This window comes from Dermochelys coriacea, chromosome 4 (genome assembly GCF_009764565.3).
Source record: "Dermochelys coriacea isolate rDerCor1 chromosome 4, rDerCor1.pri.v4, whole genome shotgun sequence".
In the NCBI taxonomy this organism is placed as follows: domain Eukaryota; kingdom Metazoa; phylum Chordata; order Testudines; family Dermochelyidae; genus Dermochelys; species Dermochelys coriacea.
In genome coordinates this window covers 92,833,079-92,855,135 of record NC_050071.1, presented here as the reverse complement: position 1 = coordinate 92,855,135, position 22,057 = coordinate 92,833,079, and the positions used below count along the sequence as shown (strand labels likewise).

The following is a 22,057-nucleotide window of genomic DNA, read 5'->3' as shown; positions in this document are numbered from 1 at the left end:
CCACTTCTTTGAGGATAGATCAATAAACAGGCTTTTAGGAGAGACATCATTTTTCTTTATTTTAAGTCAGAAAGGCAATTCCATGACATGCATTTTATCAAATGCGGAGGAAACGAGGGACCACCCTTTCCTCAGAGTGACCAGATAATTCCTCCTGGAAAGCATCTGACTTCTGATAATTGGAGAGGCAGGAGAAGTTGACAGAGAAATCCTAAAAAACCAAGTCCTATCTCTGGAAAAGAACCCCAAATGGTCCAGAGAGTCATCCTCCTGCAGGCAGAAAGGCGGGAGGGAGAAAGGAGTTGCAGGAACATAGATCCGAAAGGGAAAGCACCTTTGATTTTAAGTACTGGATCTGCTGCAACGTCTGTTACTGCTAGGAAGAAAGAGCTAAGGGAATTTTCTGCCTTCTATCAATCCTTCAATAAACACCCACATGCACTTACCAGAACTGTTTTTCAGCTAGTATAGGGACGGCGGCTAAAAAGCCCATTATCATGTCTGGAATCAGGATAGTCCTGAACTCAAGAAAAACCTTAAAATTGAGGCAGGACACTGGTTTCCAAACACGAGTGCAATACCTCAAACCTTACAGCAGGGGGAACTGTCAAACAACTGAAAGAGTCGCAAGAGGAATCTCAACATGCCAATGCATGGGACAAAGGCAGAAAATCCAAGCAGCAATGAACTGATGAAGTGCAAGTCTGCACAATGGATAAAAGAGGAAGAGCTCCATACAGAGAGAGATACAAGAATACACATACACATATATTTTACATTTAAAGGAGCCTCACCCTCCATCATTCTGGGATATTTTCCCCCAGTCCTTCAACAATACTATTCAATTAAGCACGATCTGGATTTTATTATACTATCATCTAAGGAAACAAGATATCATCAGCTTGCTATGGGTTATTCTAATTATGAAACACAAGTTTTCATTAAAAAACACAACCATTCTGATTTACCTTCTGAAAACCAAAGTTTTCTCACATGCCAAAAAAGAAAAAAAAATACAAAAAGAATTATTCAATATGACTATTACAGTTCAGTGTGTCATATTTATTCAGCATTAAAGAGAAACATTGCTTCATATTTTTTAAACTGTGTTCAAGAACATATGTCAAAAGGACAAAGCATGTATGTACAATATCTGAAACAATGCCCTGCCACTGGAAATAAACTTTCCCTCCACCCCCGTTTCATTTTTCCAATACAGGTAGGTTTTTTTTTTCCCCTTTTAATGGTTGTGCTGGTTGCTCTTTTTCTTCACCATGCAAGAACAATTAAGCCTATCTTCATTAATTTGCATTATGTACGATTGTTGGATGCTTACATTTAAGTATCACAGTAGCTCTAATATAGTCTTTTTCATCCTTCCAGCAACAATAAGAAGTCTAATGCATTAAAAAACAGCATACAACTAAGATATGCAGGTGATGCAATGTTAAAATAAAGTGAAAAAATAAACATAGGCAAAGAGAGTTTCAATAACTTACTGTTAACTATGTTCCTTAGTACTATTATTTATTAAACCCCAATTGAGATCAGGGACCCTTTTTGCTATGCACTGGACAATCGCATAGACAGTCCCTGTCCCAGAGAGCTTACCATCCAAACAGACAAGACAGACAGTGAGGGGAAACAGGCACAAAGAGACAAAGTGACTTGCCCAAGGTCACATAACAAGTTGATGACACAACTGGAAGTAGTACCCAGGTCACCTCATGCCCAGACCAGAATCCTATTGACAAGGACTATCATCCTTATTGTGCTCAAAGCTTTTAACAAGACACTTAAAAACCACCACCACCAATACTGACCATAAGCCTCTAGGATATTTTGGAGCCACATGCTGCCCCAGATCTGCACTCAAACTGCCTCTGAGATCATGGGGAGTTCCATATGTATTCTGCATGACTCTTATAACCACATCATCTGCAAGGATGTAAATATAATGGAAGAGTTGGATTTTTTTCTTCCTAGTTTAAATTGTAACAAGTCAAGTATTTTCTGAAATGTGAAGATCTACAATTACAGTAAGATCAGAGTACATATCCAAACAAAAATGCTAACTGTTTAAGACCAAATGAACATGCATGTGTGCACCCACACACCATTCAACGATAGTATGTGCCTAAAGTTAAACAGGTGCATTACTGTTTTTAGGACTGAGGAAGAGACATGCTTTCAGCTTCAGCGTATTCTTTGAGTATGAGGCACCGACTAAAAAAAAAAAAAAAAAATCTACCAAAGTTTCTCAATGGATGATTAAGTTTCCATTGCCAATGTTTTATATGGAGGAAAATAATAGAAAGTTTTGTCGTGTATGTATTTTAAACATCTGATCTGCACGTCAAGGTTTACTGAATCACACACCAATGAACAAGATAACAAGCTGAAAATGTGGTTATTTTTACCAGTGCAAACCCAGATGATTTAATGACTAATTGCTTTGTCAAAAATGTCTAGACACCTTAGCTACTATTGCCTATTGAACTGCTTTAGGCACAGCAACCCAAATGTGAAATTTATTAGAGTATGTTTTTGCTTTTTCATGGACAAAATGTTTACAGTAAGTAGCTAATGGCCCATTTCATGTTTTATAAAAACTGTTTATCTTCTACATACATGTCCGGTCCTTTACTGAGTTGTATATTACCACAAAGCTGGTCCAAAATGTATACATAGGAGATATTTACAAGCTCCCAAGTGTTTTGGAGGTATAAGAAAAACAAGCTATATTCCGGAAGTCACTTATATATGTATAACCAACATGATTATAATTTGTCTAATTTGATACTGAAAACACATGATATAAGATATGGTTGAATAATAAAAGGTACCATTTAAATTTCCCACATTTCAGCACCATGTTAGTCAGTATTCTTTGTTCTTATTTATCATGGTCCGGTGATTAGGGCATTAGCCTAGGACTTGTGAAACCTGGGTGCAAGTCCCTGCTTTCCCACATACTCCGTGTGACCTTGAACAAATCACTGAGCCTCTCTGTGCCTCATAATACAGCTCAGGATGTTGTGAGAATGAATAAATGTAAAACTGTGAGGTGTTCAGATACCACGGTAATGGTGAGCCACAGACAGACTGACACTTTTTTTATTGAGATAAATAGCCAAATTCTGCCATCAAGTGGACAAATGGTTCACAAGTCAACAGAATCCCAGATATTCATCCAAAGAGGGCATAAAGCGCCCCCCAAAGAACTGCCATTGTCTTTAATGAGAAAAGTAATTGAAATTATTTGAATACAAACTTGACTCCAAAAATATTCTACAACTCATCTAAATGCTAAGACCAAGGTGCCATCAATATCAGCCGTTCATTTTTAAGTGTCTACAACTGTTTCCATCATACCATTATTTCGCTCGTATTATACATTCTTTGTTTGAAAGAGCAAGGTTTTTCTGCTTAATAAATATGGAGAAGCACACAATACTGATCCAACATGGATGTCTTTAGTTCTCATTCCATAAACGGTTTCATTCTTTAAATCATAACAGAATCTTGGGCTCTTTTCAAATATTTCTTGATTAGCAACCATTCATGCTGGAACAGCAATGTGTCCGTAATTATAGTAATGCAACATTTGTTCCTCCAACTTTTTTTTGTATTACTAATACTATTAAAATGGAAAATTCTAGAAAAGCAATTCTTGAACTTTTTTCCTCATCAAGAGATCACCTTCAAAGTATAACAACTTAAGCAGCATATGGCATTTAAATTTTCATTTAAATCTTTAAAGAAGCCCATTATTTCCTTAGGTTTAAGAAAAGAACCCTGCTTTATTTCACCACACCAGCCATAAATTATTCATTAATTCTGTTTGCTAACCCCGTAACTGAGCCCAGATGTTTCTGTTAGAGAAACATTCCTTTAAAATGTTAAAAAGACAGCAAGCTGTGTGGATAGAACTGACATTTCTCCTCCTCCCCCACTACGATAAATTTTAATATTAACTCAGGGGAAAAAAATATTTTTAAGTATTTGAAAATATTCTGAACATAGAAATCAGCATTTGTGAAATGCCGTTGCATTTGGCACCGTTCCAAAGCCATTGTATAAAGTGCCACTCTGTCCACTGCTGTGCCACATTAAATTACTAGTCCTTTCCCTGACAGAGGTCCTGCTACCTTCACTCTATACAGTAATTGGAAAATTTACAAGCAGAGAAACACTTCTTGCCATGCATAAACTGTACTTTATATCTGTATGCTAAAGTTTTTAATTACAACTAGCATTTTTGAGCTTGCTACCACTGGCAACAGCCATTTTAATGAAGCATGAGATCACTCACAGCATCATCAGTATGGAAGCTCATTGTAGGGATTATAAATCAATTTCAGTATTGCAAATGAATTTAGGCATTTCACACTGGTCAATGTTTGTAATGTGACAGTTAAAACAGACTTGTGTTGAAGAAGAATGGAAACTGGTTTACAATAGTTAGACTTCCATTCTGATAATGTCACAGATTCTGCTACTTTCAGCATAATGGAAATGCCAACAGTAATTGAAAACTGTTTTCAAACATTTCATAGTTTATAGAAATGATTAAATAAATTGGGCCTGAATGATCCAGAACAGCAATCTGATTTGGGGATGTAAACTTTTTCAGGCTATGTAGTACTTCTCCAGTTGTGAGTGATGTGGAGATATAAACATGGCTGTACAAATAACACAAGCACATCTAGCAAGCCAAAGAACAAAGACAGCGTGAAAGGTACTAACAGTCACTCTAGAATCTGCTTTACAATAACTCAGCAGAGTGGAGCTGTTTCCTAGGGCTTGTCTACACTGGCAACGTTAAAGCACTGCCGTGGCAGCTCTTTAACGTGGCTTGTGTAGTCCTGGCAGAGTGCTGGGAGAGAGCTCTCCCAGAGCTCTAAAGAAACCCACCTCTACAAGGGATGTGGCTCCCAGCGCTAGTGCACTGTCTACACTGGCACTTTACAACGCTGAAACTTGCTGCACTCAGGGGGGTGTTTTTTCACACCCCCGAGCGAGAAAGTTGCAGCACTGTAAAGTGCCAGTGTAGACAAGCCCCTAGAGTCTGAGGAGACCGTATTCTTAAAGCGAGACTCAAAAGACCAATTAGCACCTTGGAAAATGGTTGGTGAAGATCCAACAAATGGTTTATTTTTGCTAACCCAGTCATCAGAGCAGTAAAGGTAAAGTTCACTTAGCTGAGCATATGTATCCCCCTCCATCCCCAGAAGAACAGACTGAAGAAATATACAGCTGTACATTGCTTTAGAAGCAGGACCCAGCAGCACGTAGGTAGTCTGGGGTAGGAGTGGGGAGAGGGTAATGGGCACAGAGGACCCCTATAAAATAAAGGTTATAGGATGAAGTGTAGGAGATCAAGAAATTTTCTGCAAAATCTCAGGGGCGGGAGGAGGCAGGAGCCAAAAGTTGTCAGCCCAGAAGGAACAAAACACACTTGATAGCCTCTCCCAGAAAATCATATTCCAACATGAGCTGGGGATGTGGTGGGAAAGGGAAATAACCTAACATACTGGTTCCCTACCCTAGGACTTTCAGAGCACTATGCTGAGCAAGACTGGTATAACTCTAACATAAAAACAGTTAATGAGCTTGTATTTATTTATTTATTTGTTTGTTTATTTTTAAACGATTAGATAGATATTTTATGTTCTATTTTCATACTGTAACGGAAGCTGTCGTAACACAGCAATTCACAGACACACAACTACATCTTAAAATTGAAATTTCAAGTTAGGTGCACTGTGTACACAAAAATAAAATATTAGTTCTGAATTAAACACAGGCAAAGCAAAGTTATTTCTTTTAAATGTCACTGTTATTTGTGTGTTATCATCACAGAGTGGGATGGCCTTTAAAGAAAGGTGATCTTAGCCCCACCTGTGCCTAATTAGCTCCCTCTGCCAGTGAGGTGTTTGAAGCCAGGGATATGGTGACAGGCTGCAAGTCACCTGGTCCTCCCGTAGAAGGCCAGAAAGCAGCTCAGTTAGAGAGAGACCTACAGGAGCAGGAAGGTTCCTGTAAGAGACGGGACCTGGAATCAGGCTCTCCACCCCAGCTAGCTGGAACACCTGGCTAGAGATACTAACTATGCGGGAGCAGAAGTCTTGTGAAGTAGAGGCTTTAGGAGGGGCCAGGCCGCAGGACCCGGCTTATCTGTTCCGATTTATTTTGGAATGTTTTAGTTTTAAAAAATAAACTTAACCTGAACAACTGAAATCCTGCCTGTATCAGGAGCTTATCTCACCCACCGCTGTACATGTGTATGTATGGATTATTATTTCAGAATTTATTTCAATAGCACTAAAACCATAATCTTCCTTTTTTCTGGACATAAAGTTATTGTTCTCTTCTCCTGTACCACAAAAAAAGTCTGTAATTTAAAAAGAAAAGAAAAAAAGCAGTTTTACTTTGGTTGTGCCAAGCAGCCAGGTGCTACAATACTGCAAGTTTCATCTTTAGTCTGCAGTGCAGTGAGTTCCACCATATTAACCATCACATCGTTTGTGTGGCCAGGAAGTCGGGGAAGCACAGAGAATATCTTCTCTGCTAGACTGTCACCATGATGACCAACTGCCCCTAGGAAAAGATAAGGAAATAAGGAGTCAGATACAAACATGGAAAAAAACCAGAGTATTGAGAACAAAAACCCATTAGATGACTGGGGAGAGGAGATTGTTAGTCTTGTTTTAAAAGATAGCACACACATTTTTAAAGTTACTTTGCTATAAGAATCTGGGGGTATCCAATGTTAAATTAGAAAGAACAATACGTTTTTGAAGAACTTATTTTAAAAAGTAGGATTTAAATGGACTTTTATGATTTTAGAGATGCTTGAGATTTTTTTCAAACAAGAATCTAAATTCCTTATCTAAGCAGAAAAGTGGACAAGAAGACTTCCAGTGGTTATTTAAGAAACAAAAACAAACAAAAAAACCCAAAACACTCACCACACTTTTCTTACCTAAATGAACAGTGATAAACTAAAATTTCTCCTCTTATACTGTCCATATGCCTCCTCCAGGAGTGTGGCTTTGCATAACTCCTAATGTGGGCCTGTCTCTTTCTGGCATATTGTGGCTCTGAATGTCTTTTCTTGCGTTATTTCTGACCAGTTATATTAGCTTGCATTTGTCCAGAAATAATCTCATTTTATTATTCCCTGGCCAGGTTCCTAATTTTCTTTTTTCCCTCCCTTTAGATTATTTGTGTTCTTTCTCGTATTAGTAGCATCTCTCAATTTAGTACCATCTGCGTATTAGTACATATTTGGAGGGAAAATGTATAATTTCATATAGAAAGGGCAAGGATCCTGTCTCCTTGGACATGTGATACAAACTATGATTTGTAACTCAATGTTGTAATCATCCCCTTATTCTGACAGATAGTTGCCAAAGAGAAGCCACCTCACAGTTAAATTATTACAGTTAGTAAGTAGTTTTAGACTTCTACTGTAGTTATTGACAGCAGCTGAAAATATTTCAGACAGGATCAAACACAGTACTGTCTGACAAGGTGTGGGCTGTGTTCAGATATAGTTTGTGAGGAATCTGGAACTTATTAATTAAGCAAGCTGCTATATGTAGAGCTTTATGGTGGCATTTGTGAATTCTTCAGCAGTTAGTTACAAAGTGCTATAGCAGTTTCAGAAGGTCATCAAAATATGATGGAATAATTTGAATGTTCTCTTGATGCTTAAAAGAAAGCAGCACGCAGTTAGCTTAGTTCAGGAATTTGACAATTCCCATGCTTGGAAGCAAACAAATAATAGCTCAAACCTTTCCCATCATCCAACATACTGTATATATTTGATCTACACTGCTAGCTCACAATGCCATATAAACAAATAAGGAGAGTTGCTAGCTCTTTATATATGAGAGACTACAGCTGTTAAGGACACATTTTGAAACAGAATGCATAGTTCATCTTGCATAGGTAGTCATAGATTTTAAGGACAGAAGGGATCATTAAATCAGCTATTCTAATCGACTGTACATCACAAGCCATTAAATTTCACCCAGGTACCACTGCATTGAGCCCCAATAATTTGTGTTTGTCATGGAAAGGCTTTGCTGGACAAATACGTGTTTGTTTTTAAAAGGTGATGATTTGTTGCATAAGGAAAATGGTAACCATTCCAAGAGTAGGGCAAGCCACGAAAAAATGGAGCAAAGTTACCTTGCAGAAAAGTGGCATCATTATGGTGGGAATCTCATGTCAGACTATACATTAGCTTTCTTTTCTGCTTATAACCAGACCCTATTTTCTTGGTTCTACCTCCTTTCTCTTTGAGTAATGCTACATTTTAGTCATTGGTATTTTTAGTAAGAGTCATGGACAGGTCACAGCCAATAAACAAAAATTCACTCCCTGTGACCTGTCCATGACTTTTACTATACAGGCAGTTCTCAACTTTCCGAGGTTCGACTTAAGACAAACAGCACTTATGATGTTTCTGAATTGACACCCTGGTTCAACTTACGACCATTGGTTTTGACTTTACAACACTCGGTCCTGCAATGGAGTGTATTGCAGTTCCAAGTTACAACGTTTCGACTTATGACAAAATGTTCAGGAACCAACTGTGTCGTAAGTCCAAGGGCTGCCTGTATACTCCTGACTACAAGTTGGGGGAGGGGTGCCTCTGGAAGGGGGACCTGGGGGCACCACAGGGCTGGACGGCTTGGGCCACCCCCCCCCCACACAGGTACTCAGGGGAGGAGGGTGGTCCAGGGGGGCATCATGGGTACTTGGGGGGACACTGCTTCAGGGGGCACCATGGGTACTCGGGGGTGGGGGAGTCGCAGCCTTGGGGGCACCACGGGTGCTGAGTGGGGAGAGGCCTCAGTGCTCGAGGGGGAGGGGGAGGTTGGTGGGGCTGGGGCAGATTCTCTACCCGGCTCCTGGAAAGTGGCAACCTCCAGCTCTTAGCTCCATGTGCTGCCTCCACTCCATCCCAAACCCCATTTCTGCAGCACCCACTGCCTGGGAACCACGGCCAATGGGAGCTTCGGGGGCAGTGCCTGTGGGTCGAAGACGCACGGGGAGCTGAGGGAGGGGAGTTCCTGTTGCCCTTCCGGGGAGCCCCCCCAGGTAAGCACCGCCCCACACCCCAATCCCCAGCTCTGAGCCCCCCAATGCCCAAACTCCTGCTGCTGGAGAGCGAGGGGGCCTGAGACTGCCCCAACAGCAGCCGGTGCGACTCACTCAAGGGTTGCCCGAGCTGCTCAGGTAGCTCCTGGGCCAACTGCACGGGCCGCTGCAGAAGTCACAGAATCAGTGACTTCTGTGACCTCCATGACAAACACAGAGCCTCAGGCATGAGCAGTGTGTTCTCAATTCAAACATCCAAGTGAGGAGCAGGCCTCAAATGTATTACAGAAGAGACCAGGATGCAAGCTCAAAATTAAATAGTAACTAATTTGGAACAAAAAACCATTCATAACCACATAATATTAATACATATGTTTTTTCTGTCTTAACTGTTAGTTGACAAGGGAAGAGTTGTGAAGGGGTGGAAGAAGAAGGAACTCTGAAAGCCACTTTAGGTTGCCATCACTGCATGTTACTTGGCTTTGAGACTCTCCTCTTGATTCCAACCACCATGCCCCTCTCACCCTCTCCAATCCCCATCAGTATAATTAGTAGGGCAAGTATCCTTCCGACAACTGTGATATCACCTTCCTCAGCTTGTTCAAAGTTGACTATGAGTAAATTGGATTTTGGATGACACCTTGGGCAAGATACCTGACTTTGCTTGTTACCAAGACCTGGTTTAATGTACCACCAATCCTCTGCTAATCAGTTAGTCCCCACAGACTAGTTAAGACAGCTCACACCAGAAAATATTCAACAATCCAAAATAGCGGTCCTGTCCTGTCCTCACACATCAAATGCAAGAGACTCCCCACAGCAGAAGAATTATTTTGAATGGCCTTTGGTTCATTTTGATTAATGCAAGATCAGTGGTCAATAAATTACAACAGCTCATGACTTGATTCACGGCTCCAACTTTGCACAGATTTCTGAGATCTGATCATCAGATTTGTTTTGGGTGCCGGGATAATTTAATCCAACCTGCTTGTGTTCAGTGGCTGATCTTAAGTTCTTGCTACTGTGAGAATTCTTATTTTGCAGATTTTGTTCAGATGGAGGCAGAGATGTCTGCTTCTGTGGAGACAGGGAAATGTATTTAGGGGACAAATGCCAATTCTTCTGCTTTTGCGTCAGCCACTGTTGCTATCTGAAGTACTGGAGGTGGTGGGAGAACTTGGTTTGAAAACTTCTGACTGTGACCTAAGCTGTACCTGGCTCGTGGAAAGACAGTGAAGAATCATCATTGGCGGAGATTGTTTTTGGAGCAGCAGCCACATATGTACTTTAAAAAAAAAAAAAAAAAAAAAAAAAAAAAAAAAAGAGCAGCCACTAATCTCTCTCTCTCTCTCTCTCTAGAAAGCATTGGCAATCACTTGACTTTGACAATATGGACAACTATAGCTCTATACTAATCTCTCTTTTTTCTTTTTTTTTAAGCTTATTGAAAAGGTGGTAACAAAACAACTCTTGGTACCTTGTTGCCTCAAATCTCCTTGATGCTTGGTAGGCAGGGTGCTAAACTGTCACAGACCTAACTATTTGCATTGGTAGTTGATTTTCTTCTTCCAATGGATGCACATCAAGTACCATGCCAATACTGTTAAATATGTATACTGCCTTTGATTATTAGATGTTGCTGAATTGCAATGGGAACCATGGTCAGAGTGTATGGGGCTGCTCTTGTATAACTTTGTTCTTTTCTCTTCTTGGCCAGTCTCAAAATGTGGTAATAAGCAATTGCTCCTTTTTTCTTTCTGAATGTGCTCTCATGCAGTTCTTTGAGATGGTAAAAATATAGATGAAGTATTCTGATACCTGCTGTCTTTTTAGTTATCCATCAGAGCTTCAAAAATTCAATGGCAAGTAGGAAACTTTCCCTAGAAAGTACGGGACTTCTACAGAAATTGATAGTTTAATCTAAACTTTTATTAAAGAATATTAAGTTTAGCACATGGTTAAGCATATGGTCTACTCATTGTGAACCAGTGAACTGCTAGCAGATTTCCCAAACATCAGCATGACATTAATATCACTCAGGTCAGTTTCACATTTGCTGTTCAGCACCCTGTGAACAGAGCTATGAAACTGACCATAGTCAAGCAAGGATACAATTCTGTGTCCTTCTAAGAGTACTTAAAATATTATATCATAATGTATATCTATGGTGTACCGTCACCTTGGATACTGAATTAAGTTTTGATGTAACAGAATTAAGATGTATAGAGAAGACTAAGGAAAATTATTGCTAGCACAGAAAGAGCTCCATAAATGGAGAGCTTTGAAAGATCAGCGTTATGTAGTTTAGCGATGAATAAAAGGGTAGACTTCAGAAGTTTACAACATAATAAATAGCATAGAGAAGGTAAATTATTTGCTTCTATGTACGCTTCAGAATACAAGAGTGAGAGGGCAATTAAATTAATAGGTAAATGTCAAACATATAAAAGAAAATCCTTTTTAAAGATCCCATAAAATTAATGTGTGAAACTCATACTGAGCCAAAGATCTTAGCAGGACTAAAAAAATTAAACATTTATAGTTATGATACTTAGGATATAAGGGTCAGATTTTCAAAAGTGCCTGAATGATTTAGGAACATGAGTCCCATTGAAGTCAAATAAGGACTTGTTCTCCTAAACTCATAAGCCAAGCACAAACTGCCTAGAAACAGGAAGAAACATCGCCTCAGAGACATTTTATCATAAAAATATCCATTAAAGGGAGTGGGTTGTATATACCTTCCACAAAGCCACTAGTACAGGCAGCTACTGTCAGAGACATGATTCTGAATGTTGATCAGATTCAATATGGCAGCTTATCCTCTGCTGCTTCTTGGGAAAGTTCTGGGATCCACTGAAGCTATTTATGGGGAAGGAAAATTCTCATCAGCAGCCAGGCTGCTGTGAGGTGGATAGGTCCTACTCTCTTCCTAGCTTTCTTCCCCCTCATTTTCCTTTCCGTCTCCCAAGGGGTGAGGGCTAGCGTATCGCTGTACCTCTCCATAATAATCCCAAAACCTTGAGATAAAATGGAGTGGGGGAGAAAAAGAGAAACATCCTTCCCTTTCCATCTCTGGTGGGAAGCATTCAAACTTATGAGACACACAACCTGCAGATCCTGATATAAAAGATGCAAGTTTGGCCTTCTCACGGGTTATTGTCCCTAGAGCTTGCGGGTGACTCCCCTACTCAAGTCTTTCATGTCTGCCTATCAATATCATTTTTTCCAACATCTAGCTAGAAAATGTCTTGTAAATTTTTCAAGCATTGGGCATTTTATTCTTGTTCTGTTCTTTCCCATACAGGTTCTTATACTGCCCTCATCACTGTAATATTTAAGCACCTTCCAGGAGTGCGTTAAGTGACATGCCTAACATACAGCATGTATGGTTCATTATTTCATCCTCTCCCCAAGGTGAGAGTTGTGTTTTGTTTTGCTACTGTATTTGCTAAAATAGCTTCTGTCAGGACAACTGACATACAAAACCTGAAAACTAAAAGTTAAATAAGATACAACTCAGGTTCATTCTCATTATAAAAAAACTGTTTTCCCTTATGTTGGCATTTGAAAGTACTTTACAAACCCTGATAAAATAAACTTCACAGCACGTTTCTCTCTCCCTTCCACACTCCTCTCCCAGGATTGGGAACCGTGAGCCACACAGATGTACACAGACTCTCTCTAGGTCACAGGGTCAGTGGCAGAACCTGGAACTTATGAATCAGTCTCCTGCTTTAAACACCAGCCCATGCCTTTGTCGTCACATCTCTTATTTCCACCACTCTCAATGGGCCACTATCGCCAGATTTATACAGGAGCACCTATCTGCACAGGCACTTCGAAATCCACCGATCACCATAATAATGTCAATGAAGCATGTCTCACAATTGTGATATTGATATTAAGCTTCTTACCGGTCAGATCCAGTGTCCTGTCTATGAAGATGACAGAGGCTCGGTTTTGTGCCGTCTTCCTCCTGTTTTTGGCCTGTGAGTAGTTCGCCAAAACCCCTGCGATAATCTTGCTCAGGGTCCCAATTGCAAAGCACTCCTCTCTCACATTTAGGCACTCAAACAAGGAGTTCAAGCCAGACACCAGGGTTCGGATCTGAAGCTGCAGCTCAGGAGGCAGAGAGGAGAAGTCCAGGTCGTTCAAGCTGCCCAACTTTTTCTTCTCAGGCCTGGAGGAGTTGATGCGAGCCAGGTCCTGGGGCGTCATGGGGAAGAGCGAAGCAAAGGCCGGGGTCACGAAGAGATGAGGCGAGATGGGCGCCAGGAGCAGGGGGGCATGGCGCACCTCGGCGGTGTAGTTCATGTTGCCCATCCACTGGCAGAGCTTCTCCTCGAACTGCTCGAAGACCGCCTGGCTGCCCCCCTCCGGCTCGGCGCCGCCGGGCGCCCCATGGGCCAGCAGGTGCACGGCGTGGCTGACGGCCGTGAACACCACGCAGTACTGGAAGCGGCTGAGGCTGACGATGTCGCGAATGATGTCCACCGCCCTGCCCTTCAGCAGGCTGCTCACCACGAACACCGCCTTGGGCTGCTCCGCCGCGCCCGCCTCAAAGCTGGAGAACTCCTGGACGTTGAGGGCGCCGGCCTCCAGCAGCCGGCCCGCGCCGCCGCCCGCCCAGTGCAGGCCCTCCGCGCACGCCGCGTCCACGAACACCACGGCCCGCTTGGCCTTGGCCAACACCTGCTCCCAGGCCTGGCGGCAGGCGGCGAGCGCGGCAGCGGCGGGGCAGCCGGACATGCTGGGGCGAGGGGCGCGCGCGTGCGCGGCGGAGGGCAGCCCAGTCCCCGCGGAGCGCGCCAGGCCCAGGAAGAGCCGCGGCGGGACAGGTACTGTCGGGGGGGCTGTGACAGGCACAACACAGCACACGTGCCCGGGGAGGAGGGGCTGGCCGCAGGAATGTGACGCGCCGAACGGGCGAAGGGCGCTGATTGGCTGCTTGAAGGCGGGGGGGGTGGGGCGATGCGCTGTGATGCGCCGGTTCCGGCGTCGTGGCGCTGTCCCGAGCTCGTCTGGCTGGCAGCCGCGAGCCGCGCTCGGGAAGAAGCCGGGGCGGGTGTGTGCTGCGGGGCGGAGCCCCCGCGGTGACTTTGCTTCGAGTCCCGCCCAGCTCAAGGGGGCCCTAGATGGCTTTTTATTGCGTGCTCTGTGTGTGGAGCCCACCCATCCCCCCTATTAATGTTTATGGGCCCCAATGGGATAGTATAAAGAACAGGCGTACTTGTGGCACCTTAGAGACTAACACATTTATTAGAGCATAAGCTTTTGTGGGCTACAGCCAACTGCATCGGATGCATACATAGCATGGACCATATAGTAAGAAGATATTCTGCCTGTGCCCACGTTTTCAATCCTCTGTAGGGTTCACATTTTGAAGCGTTTCTGTGCAACAGGAAGGGGAAGAGAGTGTTTTAAAAAAAACATGGCATGCACGTGTAATCACAGGACTCCAAGAGCTGCTGCTTTGTGACTTGGACTACCTTAACCCTGCCAACATAACCCTGTAGCCTAGCCACAGTCAACAGCTTGGGGGTATGTCTACACTGGAGCTGGAAGGTGCAATTTGCAGCTCCCTAGACGTATTGGCACTAGCTGTAATTGAGTTAATGTGCTAAACACAAGTGTAGCCTCAGCAGTGCTGCCTGAGTACTTGGGGTGGCTAGCGACGCACAGCTACACTTCTCTTTAGTGCACTAGCTTAATAAGAGCTAGCACAGGTATGTCCACTCAAACTGGAAATTACACCTTCCAGCTCCAATGCAGGCATACCCTAAATAGTGTGAGACTTGTGATAAAAGGCAGAATAAGATATAATGATGTGCAGGGGCTTCAGCTAGATGGTCAAGCTAGTTCATTCGGGTCTAAGCATCTGAGTCCCCCTGTTCATCCCCTTCTGTCATGGGCACAGTGTGACCTTGTTGCCAAGAAGGCTAATGGTATATTGGGCTGCATTAGTAGGAGTATTGCCAGCAGATCGAGGGAAAAGATTATTCCCCTCTATTTGGCACTGGTGAGGCCACACCTGGAGTATTGCATCCAGCTTTGGGGCCCCACTACAGAAGGGATGTGGACAAATTGGAGAGAGTCCAGTGAAGAGCAACGAAAATGATTAGGGGGCCTGGGCACATGACTTACGAGGAGAGGCTGAGGGAACTGGGTTTATTTAGTCTGCAGAAGAGAAGAGTGAGGGGGGATTTGATAGCTGCTTTCAACTACCTGAAGGGGGGTTCCAAAGAGGATGGAGCTAGGCTGTTCTCAGTGGTAGCAGATGACAGAACAAGAAGAAATGGTCTCAAGTGGCAGTGGGGAAGATCTAGGTTGGATATTCGGAAAAACTATTTCACTAGGAGGGTGGTGAAGCACTGGATTTGGTTACCTAGGGAGATGGTGGAATCTCCATCCTTCAAGGATTTTAAAGCCTGGCTTGACAAAGCCCTGGCTGGGATGATTTAGTTGGACTAGATGACCTCTTGAGGTCTCTTTCAACCCTAATCTTCTATGAGTCTATGGGGAGAATAGGACTGCATACATTACCCTCTACATGCTCATAATACTTGCAACTGTCTTGCCATCAAGTTTGGTGGAACACATGGTTGGTTACTGTGTGTGTTGTGTTTTGAAATTTAGTTTTGATAGCTGATTGTCCTGCAGTTAGGTGAGTTAGCAGGACTCTTTGAAGAGCTCTAGCAGGAAACTCTGAAATCTGAGCAGTACAGTTTTTGTTTTAATAGGCCAGTGATTAGAGGAGACTGAGTAAGAGAGTTTGAGTCACCCATTCCAACTGGGTGTGGGGCCCAGACTTTAAAAAGCACGCAGATGCCCAGTTGCTGGTAAGACGAAAGCAACTGAAAGACTCAGCCTTGGTCTACACCTAAAACTTAGGTTGACATAGCTGTGTCACTCATGGGGATAAAAAATTCACAACCCTGAGAGATGTGGTTGTCAACCTAAGCCGCAGTATAGACACTGCTAAGTCAATGGAAGAATTCTTCCATTGACCTAGTTAAAGCCTCTTGAGGGGGGACTTACTGCATCAACAAACGGGATTTTTCTGTCCACACAGATAATCCATCTTTCCAAAAGGTGGTAGTTAGGTCTATGGAAGAATTGTGTCAGCTGGGCTGCATCTACACCAGGGATTAGGGTGACCTAACTACAGTGCTCAGGACATGAAATTTTGACAGTTCTGAGCAACCCATGTAGCCAGTTCGATATAATTTTTAAGTGTAGATCAGGCCTTAGGACAGTGGTCTCCAAAGTTTTCATGGTCACGCCCCTGTTTATCCCTGTCCGCATCCTCCCCACAAGCTGGGGCCAGGAGTGGGGTCGCAGCACTAGGATGCAGGGGAGAGGGACATGGGCAGGGGTAAGAGGGCTGAGACTGAGGCCACAGCTGGGGGTAGGGCCAGGAGCAGAGCCCCAGCTGAGGCCAGGAGCCGGGGCCCTTGTCCCGGAGGTGAGGCCCCAGCTCCAAGGCTGGGAGCAGAGCCCCGGGCGCGGGGCCGGCAGCCAAGGCTGTGAACGGACCCTTGGGGCCGGCAGCTGGGGCCGGAAGCGGAGATCTGGGGCCAGCAGCCAGGGCCAGGGCCAGGAGTGGAGCTGTGTGGTGCTTCCTCCATGCCTCCCCCGAACAGTCCTCCATGCCCCTCTAGGGGGGTGCACCCCACAGTTTGGGGACGTCTGTCTTAGGGAGTTAGCCAATGGAGTTCACCAGTAGAGGAAGGCAGAGACAGGATTTTGAACTTCCTTAATTTGCAGGTACCCTACAAGGAAGACCTGACAATGGGAGGGAAATGACATGCCAACATCACTGCTAATATACCTGTGCGCCACCCCCTCTGCCCCCCATCAGCCAGGCATCCTGACCCTGGAGGCTTCCACCCTGGTCTTGACTTGCTAGGAGTGTGGCCTTCATGTCTCTGTCAATGAAAATCAGGCAGGGGGAACCACCTTCTATGAGAGATGTTTGTTGATGGAGTCCCTCAGGAAGCTGGTAACAGAGCAGCAGGAGGATGAAGACTTCCCTTTGTCTGTTGTTGTGGTTCGGGGAAGAGGAGAACAGGGCAGCAGTTATGCTCTGAGAAGCTGAAGGCCAGGTATGAAAATCATCAGAATCATACCTAGAAATTGCTTATTTGGAAACCCAGATATGTAAGTAGATCAGAAAATGTGTAGGAAAACATGATTAGGTTTATTTTGTTTATTTCTTATGGCTTGTGGACTCCTCTGTGCTAACCCAAATGCTTTTGTTTTGCTTGTAACCTTTAAGCTGGACCTCAAAAAGCTTATTCTTGATATTTAATTTTTGTAAGTGGGTTTTTAAATTCTAGCAAAAGTCTAAGTTCCAGATGTATTTTCTTTCTTTTTGTTTTTAATAAAATTTACCTTTTTAAGGACCGGATTGGATTTTTGGTGTCCTAAGAGGTTTGTGCATATGTAGTTTAATTAGCTGTTGGCAACAGATGATTTCATTTGTTTTCTTTTTCAGCTCTTCCCTGGAAGGGGGGTGAAAGGGCTTGAGGGTACCCCACAGGAAGGAATTCCCAAGTGCTCCTTCCAGGGTTCTCAAAACGGGAGGAGGTTTGCACTTGGGTGGTGGCAGCATCTACCCATCCAAGGTCAGAGAGAAGCTGTGTCCTTGGGAGTTTAATACCAGCCTGTAGTGGCCAGTATTAATTTTTAGAATCCTTGCAAGCCTCCACTTCTGCACTCAAAGTCCCAGAGTGCGGAATCATCCCTGATAGAGCCTCTTGAGTTGAATAGGGCCTCTACACGAATCTTGTCATTTACCAGAAGTTGAATCAATAGAGGTATTCGGAGTTGCATAGGAAACTGACTTGGGAGTCCTGCTATGCCAGCTGTGGCTCGTGGGTGCTGGGAACTACTGGAGTGGGGAAGACCAGCTCTGCCCTTGGGGCTGAGGAGCTGGCATTTCCTGGCCCCAGTTCCGCCTGAGTCTTTGCTGAACACATCAAGGCAAGATGGCCAGGTTACCCACAATACAAACACAAACCTAACACCAGATGTCAGTGTTTCTTTGAGTCACAGAATCAAACTAGTTGGCTTGCAAGAGTTCAAATGACAGGGAAGACCCGTACGGATGGGGTATTGCGGACAGGATGGCTGGCAACCGCCAGAGAATCAAGGTATGCTTGCAGTGCTACTCCTTGAGGGGTTATATGATTTTGATGTACAAGTTGATCAGCTCGTTCAAACTGGGCAGAGGCTCCACCCATGTGAGCTCATCCTTTATAACCTTGTTAACCCCAGGCAGAAATAGTGGTGCTCTGCCATCTCACTCTAGCCAATGTCAGAAGCCAAATAATGAAATTCAGTGGTGTATTTGGTGAAGGGCCCTGCCATAAGGCTTGAAGGATTGTCTTGGTCGCCTGTGCATTGTTGGGGTCATCAAAGATAATGCATATGGCTTGAATGAATTTGTCTAATTGTTACAAGAGCAGGCTGGACTGTTCCAGGACAAAGCTTAAGATGAGCCCCACATTGGCTTGTTCTGGGGGGAATGATCTAAGGCATAGTAAGAACAGGAGCCAATGTTGGTTCAAGGACCCCCGAAACTTGTCCTGATCGCCATCAAATTAATCAGGCAGTCGAGTCTTCAGCTCTGGGAGGGATGGAGGCAGAATTCAGATAAGCCAGCAGAACAACGTGCACCTGCAGATCCACATTCTGTGATTGCAGAATGGTTAATTGCACCCACAGATTCTGGACAGTGTCCACCAATCCTGATGGGACCTTGCTCTGAAGACCCCTGTCCTTAATTTTTTGAGACTGCTCAATCTGTCAGGCAACTGGGATGAGGGCGATCTAGCCTAGTGCTCAGAGCAGGCATCAGGCCTAGTGGTTGGAACAGGCACTGGGAAGCATGGATTAGAATCAGAACCAGAGTCAGTAGTTGGAAGCTGAAGTCAAGGGTCAAACCAGAGGAACTAGAGCAAGCAGGTTGTAGGCAAAGAGGGTGTCACAGTCTGGGATGCAATCCAGACTAGTGAGGAGTTGTGTCACCATTAGCTCCGTAATCTTGGGTGCCTCACAATGCTTTGCTGTTGTAGCTGCCAACCTTTGCCACTGACAACCAGACTATGAGCATGCAGGTCACACCTTGATTGTCTGTGTGCTAGACAGCCCTGGTTCAGCAGATCTGACCCCTGTGATCTGTGCACAGCCCCACAACACTACTTTGGCTTCTACCAGCCTTAGTTACTACTAGCAGGATGACCCCAACACACTCCCAGTCCCATATTTTCCCCAAACTATGTGCTCTGCGTTTTCCAGCCCTCTCCTGGTCAGTTGAGAGAAATAATATGGTTTGTTTGCTCCTTTAAAGACACAAAAACACATCACAGCACATTAACTTAACCGGGAGTGAATACACCCTTTCTTTTAAACACAGAACTGAGTTGATTTACGGTAAAACACATTTATTAACAATAGGACATAGGTTAAGTGATGGTAAGTAACAGGAATAAAGTCAGAAAGGGTTACAAACAAATAAAAGTGAAAACATGTATCTAAAAGTCTAAAACTTAATCTAGCAAGACACAGGCTTTGCTCAAGGTAGTTCTTCTTACCAGTCATTCTTTTGCCTAGCCATGGCTGACTTTCCCTCATGGAGAACCTTCCACAAAAGTACAAGGTACAGGCTTCCCTTGTCTTCTTAGGTAAAAGATTTTTACCTAAGCAGGTTTCTCACCTATATTCAGTTCCAGAGTCTTCAACCTTCCTTTGGTTGAAGGACCCATCTTTCTCAGCTTGCAAGAGCTCTGGCCTCTTGTTTGTTTAGTGCAGGGGTTGGCAACCTGTGGCTCCAGAGCAGCATGTGGTTCTTGGCCTGCAAAGGGGCAACCAGCCGTTTTTTGAGGGGGTGTGAGGTGCAGGCTCTGGCCGGAAAGCACTTACCACAGGCAGCTCCCAGCCGGCGGCACAGCAGGGCTCCAGCAGGCTGCCTGCCTGCCCTGGAGCCACAGCCACTCCCAGAAGCGGCTGGCTGCTGGCACGTCTGTGCGCGCCCCTTGGGGGTAGGGGGGCAGCAGGTCACCATGTACTGCCTGCCCCTGCAACACCGTCCCCTCAGCTCCCATTGGCTGTGAGGATGGTGCTGGGGGTGGGGGCAGTGTGTGGAGCCACCCCCCCACCAGGGGCGTGCACAGATGTGCCAGCAGCCAGCCGCTTCCGGGAGCGGCGTGGGGCCAGGGCAGGCAGGCAGTCTTCCTGAGCCCTGCTGCCCTGCTGGCTGGGAGCCTCCTGTTGTAAGTGCCTTCCAGCCAGAGCCTGCACCTTGCACCCCCTCCCGCACCCCAACCCCTGCCCCAGGTCAGAACCCCCTCCTGCACCCAAACTCCTTCCCAGACTCCGCACCCTCTCCTGCACCCCAATCCCCTGCCCCAGCCCAGAGCCGCCTCCTGTTTCTATTCAAATTCAATTGGCTTATTACCAAGAAGAAAAGCAGTACTTGTGGCACCTTAGAGACTAACAAATTTATTTGCGCATAAGCTTTCGTGAGCTACAGCTCACTTCATCGGATGCATTTGGTGGAAAATACAGGGAGATTTATATACACACACAGAGAACATGAAACAATGGGTTTTATCATACACACTGTAAGGAGAGTGATCACTGAAGATGAGCCATCACCAGCAGGAGGGTGGGGGAAGGAGGAAAACCTTTCATGGTGACAAGCAAGGTGGGCCATTTCCAGCAGTTAACAAGAATGTCTGAGGAACTGTAGCTCACGAAAGCTTATGCTCAAATAAATTTGTTAGTCTCTAAGGTGCCACAAGTACTCCTTTTCTCTTTTAGAATACAGACTAACACGGCTGCTACTCTGAAACCTCTTATTACCATGGTAACTGTTGTCTACTAATAAAACTCTTGGAATTTCTTGTGAAAAGGAAGTGGATGTGCTCTGTCTTTATTAGTATGTTCCAATGTCCAACAGTTTGAAAAAGTCTAAAATCAGAAATAAAATAGATCAGATAAATACCTTCAATCAAAAAAATGACAACCAAAAAGAGAAAGATAGAAGATGAACATCAAGAATTTCGAAATGATTGGAGTGAGTCTTACGCTTTTATATATTCAGCCGGACTCCTGTTGTGCCTCATTTGCAACGAGAAACTATCCAACAATCAGAAATCAAAGCTAGAAAGATATTTTGAAAAGAAACATTGGAGATTTGCTGAAACCTGTCCAGCTGGTGATGCAAGGAAAAAAGCAGTAGGGGAGCTCCAACGCAAAGCAGAGCAAACAAGATGTACGTTTCCTAAATGGATGAAGGTGCCAAGTGGAACTGCTACTGCTAGTTTCGTGGCAGCTCAAGAAATCGTCAATCGAGGGAAGACATTCACAGATGGAGAATATGTGAAAGAATGTTTCATTAAAACATCTAAGTACCTCTTCGGCGATTTTAAAACAAAGATGAAATCATTAAGAAAATTAGAGAAATGCCATTATCTGCAAGAGCGTAAAGGAAAGAACTATTACAATGGCCACAGACGTAATCAGCCAGGAGGTTAGTGACATTAGATCAGCACCAGGTTTTTCTATTGCCTGCGATGAGACATGCGATGTGGATGACATCACTCAGGTTGCCTTACTCGGCTGATACATTAATGATCAAGGTCTTCAAGAAGAGTTGATCACGTTATTGTCACTGAAAGGACAAACTCAGGGTGAAGATATTGCATCTGCTGTCACTGCATGTCTGAAACAAAAAGATATTGACATCAACAGAATAATTTCTATTGCTACAGATGGAGCACTGAGCATGAAGGGGGCACACAAAGGTTTTGTTTCTTTACTTAAAATAAGTATGGAGAATGATGTAATTTCATTTCACTGCATAATCCACCAGGAGGCACTGTGTGCACAAACCTTTCCAGGGGAAATCTCGAAAGTAATGAAAATGGTC

At 44.1% G+C, this 22,057-nt stretch overlaps 1 protein-coding gene across 3 annotated transcripts in view; it reads right to left on the bottom strand.

Annotated features, from left to right (window-relative positions):
- The window catches only part of SCFD2 (sec1 family domain containing 2), a 314,978-nt gene extending 300,709 nt beyond the window's left edge, over positions 1 to 14,269 (bottom strand). For 2 of the 3 annotated variants that reach the window (XR_006281078.1, XM_043513828.1), the window contains exons 1-2: positions 13,035 to 14,223; positions 6,435 to 6,603 (exon numbers count right to left, since the gene is read on the bottom strand). Coding sequence is in view for 2 of the 3 variants with exons in the window: in XM_043513828.1 (XP_043369763.1) it covers positions 6,435 to 6,603; positions 13,035 to 13,869 (1,004 nt within the window). In the remaining variant the exon portion in view is untranslated. Of the gene's footprint in view, positions 1 to 6,434; positions 6,604 to 13,034 lie in introns of all 3 variants that reach the window. The other variant, XM_038398194.2, reaches the window with a different exon arrangement.
- Positions 14,270 to 22,057: the final 7,788 nt, after the last annotated feature.